This window comes from Podarcis melisellensis (assembly GCF_964234715.1).
Source record: "Podarcis melisellensis genome assembly, chromosome: 10".
In the NCBI taxonomy this organism is placed as follows: domain Eukaryota; kingdom Metazoa; phylum Chordata; class Lepidosauria; order Squamata; family Lacertidae; genus Podarcis; species Podarcis melisellensis.
Window position 1 is genome coordinate 76,583,031 of NC_138542.1, and position 2,826 is coordinate 76,585,856.

The 2,826-nt window shown below is 45.4% G+C and overlaps 1 protein-coding gene across 1 annotated transcript; it reads left to right on the forward strand.

Moving 5' to 3' along the window:
- Positions 1-1,624: 1,624 nt before the first annotated feature.
- On the forward strand, positions 1,625-2,548 carry LOC309379408 (olfactory receptor 10R2-like; the record flags this gene model as incomplete). Its single annotated transcript, XM_081928513.1, has 1 exon — positions 1,625-2,548. One exon carries the CDS (start codon positions 1,625-1,627, stop codon positions 2,546-2,548), a length of 924 nt encoding a protein of 307 aa, XP_081784639.1.
- Between the last annotated feature and the right edge of the window lie 278 nt (positions 2,549-2,826).

A 2,826-nucleotide genomic window follows, 5' to 3' on the forward strand; every position in this document is an offset into this window, starting at 1 on the left:
GCAGGCTGGGCCAGAGCCGGTCAGGTCAGTTCATATGGGAAATTGCAAAAGGACAACTTCTCCATCTGTCCTGAACTGAGGAGACACTGGGGGGGTGTTTCTCGGATGAAGGGTCACATTCCCTTCTGAGGGCCAAATGCCAGTGGTGGGTGAGGCCAGAAGCAAAAGCAGGAGAACAGTGATTATACATTTTACATTTGTACAGGTTAGTTTCTACACACACTCACCCCCCTCTATGCCCCATTCAAGGAAGCAAGAGTCATTTTCAGACTTTGAGGACACATTCCAGCCAGGACAAAGCACTCAAGGAGGGTGCAAAGCACGGGCAGTGAAGGGCCTGGCAGAGAGTCCTGGTGTGAAATGAAGCCAGACTACTTCTGAATAAGAGCTAGAGGCACAGGAACAGAGTCCAGTAAAAAGTCCTAGCTGAGCCCCTGGCAACCTTGTGGTGCACAGGTTCTATATCTCTCCAGCATACCATCATTTCCCCCATGCTCTAATGCTGCTTGCAAAGTTCATACTAATATGAGCTCCAGTTTGGTGAATGCACATCCACCCAGAGCTGGGCTTAAATCTGCTCAGAAAAGCATTTCCATTTTTCTGAGGGTTTTCTTTTGGAGGTTCTTGTTGAACTGATGGAAAATTTCAGCCATATGCCACCATCATCCTGAGAATATTTAGCAAAATGGCCCACACCAATTTCCCCCCCAAAGTGGAGAATAGGGATCCTGCGTAAATATTGCTTACTCTTGTTTTTGACAGGAAGAATGGCTCCTATCCCTTTCTTCCTTAGCCCATTGCTTCATTCATCTAACAGCACGAATTCACAAAATAGTAAATAGTACCCCTCCTTATTAACAGAGCTGAAATTTCTTAGAAGAGAATTTTCTTTTTTGCCTCCTCCCCAAATCTTTCAAAATTCCACAGGTCAACAGAGAACATGCACACATACACCAGTTTGCTGCTCACAAGCAGGATGGATAATTTTGGAGGCTATTTTTGCTCATGCGCAGAAAAAATCTTCCACAAGGTGATTGCTCATAGTGGTTATATGAACAGTTACCAAGTGGTGAACACTGGACTGAATCTGGTATATGAGAGTTTTCCATAGCTCCAAAGCATTTTTCTGCTGTGTGAAACCTTGCTTCGCCTCTGCTTCACTACTAACACAGGTCATAGCCTGTTTTACATGATAAAGCACAGCAGAGTTATATACTACAGTTATAACTACTGTGGTGCATGAGAGAATATTGCCAAACCCAAATTAGTTGGCTTATTTTTTGGCAGGTTTGGCCTCATTTTTTTGACTGTATTCTAATTGGCTGATGTTATAGCTAGCTGTTTTGACTGGGTTTGTGTGAGAGAGAATGTCCTTGGTTTTTCTTCCATAACATGGGTAATTTGTGGTTCTCATGATAGTTTCACAGGATTCTAATGTGCACCTAGGCCCCTCAAAATTGGTGACTCCTGGACTAGAGGGTCAAACCAACAATGACAGTTCAGGTTTACCAATCATCTTACATATTTCTGCTAATGGCATTCATAACTGATGTAGATCTATGTCACTCTGTGTTACTTCCGCTACAGCTCAGGGATGGTTCATGATCCTTCTGTCAACTGTACCATGGTGACCGAGTTTGTCCTGTTGGGGTTCACTAGTCACCCAGGCTTGGCCCGACTGCTGTTTGGACTCTTCCTCCTGATGTATGCAGTGACCTTGGCAGGCAACGGGCTGATTATGACTGTGGTGTGGACTGATCCTCTCCTCCATACACCCATGTACCTCTTCCTGGGCAGCCTTTCATGCTCTGAGACAGCCTACACTTTGGTGGTCATACCACAAATGCTTTGTGACCTGCTGGCTCCCCATAAGCCCTTTCCCTTGGCATCGTGTGCTGCTCAGATGTTCTTCTTTGTGGCCTTAGGGGTGGCTGACTGTCTGCTGTTGACAGCCATGGCATGGGACCGCTATGTGGCCATTTGCCACCCACTACACTATGGGAATTTCATGAGCCAACGGATTTGTTGGGGCCTAGTGATGGGGTCTGTCTGTGGTGGTTTCATTCTTTCTTCCTTCCTCACTGGAGTGATTTTCTCTTTGCCATTTTGTGCGCCCAACCATATCCCCCATTTCTTCTGTGACATCCCTCCTGTGCTGAGCAGGATATGTCCTGGCTATGGAACTATTGAAGTTACTGTTACAGCCTTGGTTGCCATGATCCTCATTGTCCCTTTCTCCTTCATCATGCTGTCTTACGGGTGCATTTTTATGGCTTCCCTGAACATGAGCTCATCTCAGTACTGTCGCAAGGCCTTTTCCACCTGTGGAGCCCACTTGACAGTGGTCTTTCTTCACTATGGCTGTGCCATCTTCTCATATGCCAGACCTAAAGGCAGCTATATTGAAGGCCAGGACCATATCCTTGCGGTGTCTTACACTGTTCTCATTCCCATGCTCAACCCTCTGATCTACACTCTAAGGAACAATGAAGTGAAGGGAGCACTTAGGAAGATGATGTGTCGGGGTTGCCTTCTTCCTAAGGGATAGATGAAACGTTCTACTGAAAATGGACTCCAGATGGACAGTTCTGCATTTCCCTACCCTGTCTTTTTGTGTTTCAGTTCAGTTCCATTTCTATAATGTACATTGTGAAGTAGTTTCCAAGTGCATTGTTTTGCAAAAATATGTGTAATAATTCAGTGTTTCACAGATTGTATTTATAAGAACTAAAGAAAGCCTGGCTGAGGCACAGAGCCTGCTCTCCTGTCACAGCCCAACTGGAAAAGAGAAAGATACAACTTGGTTCCAGTGTGAAGATGCTTCTC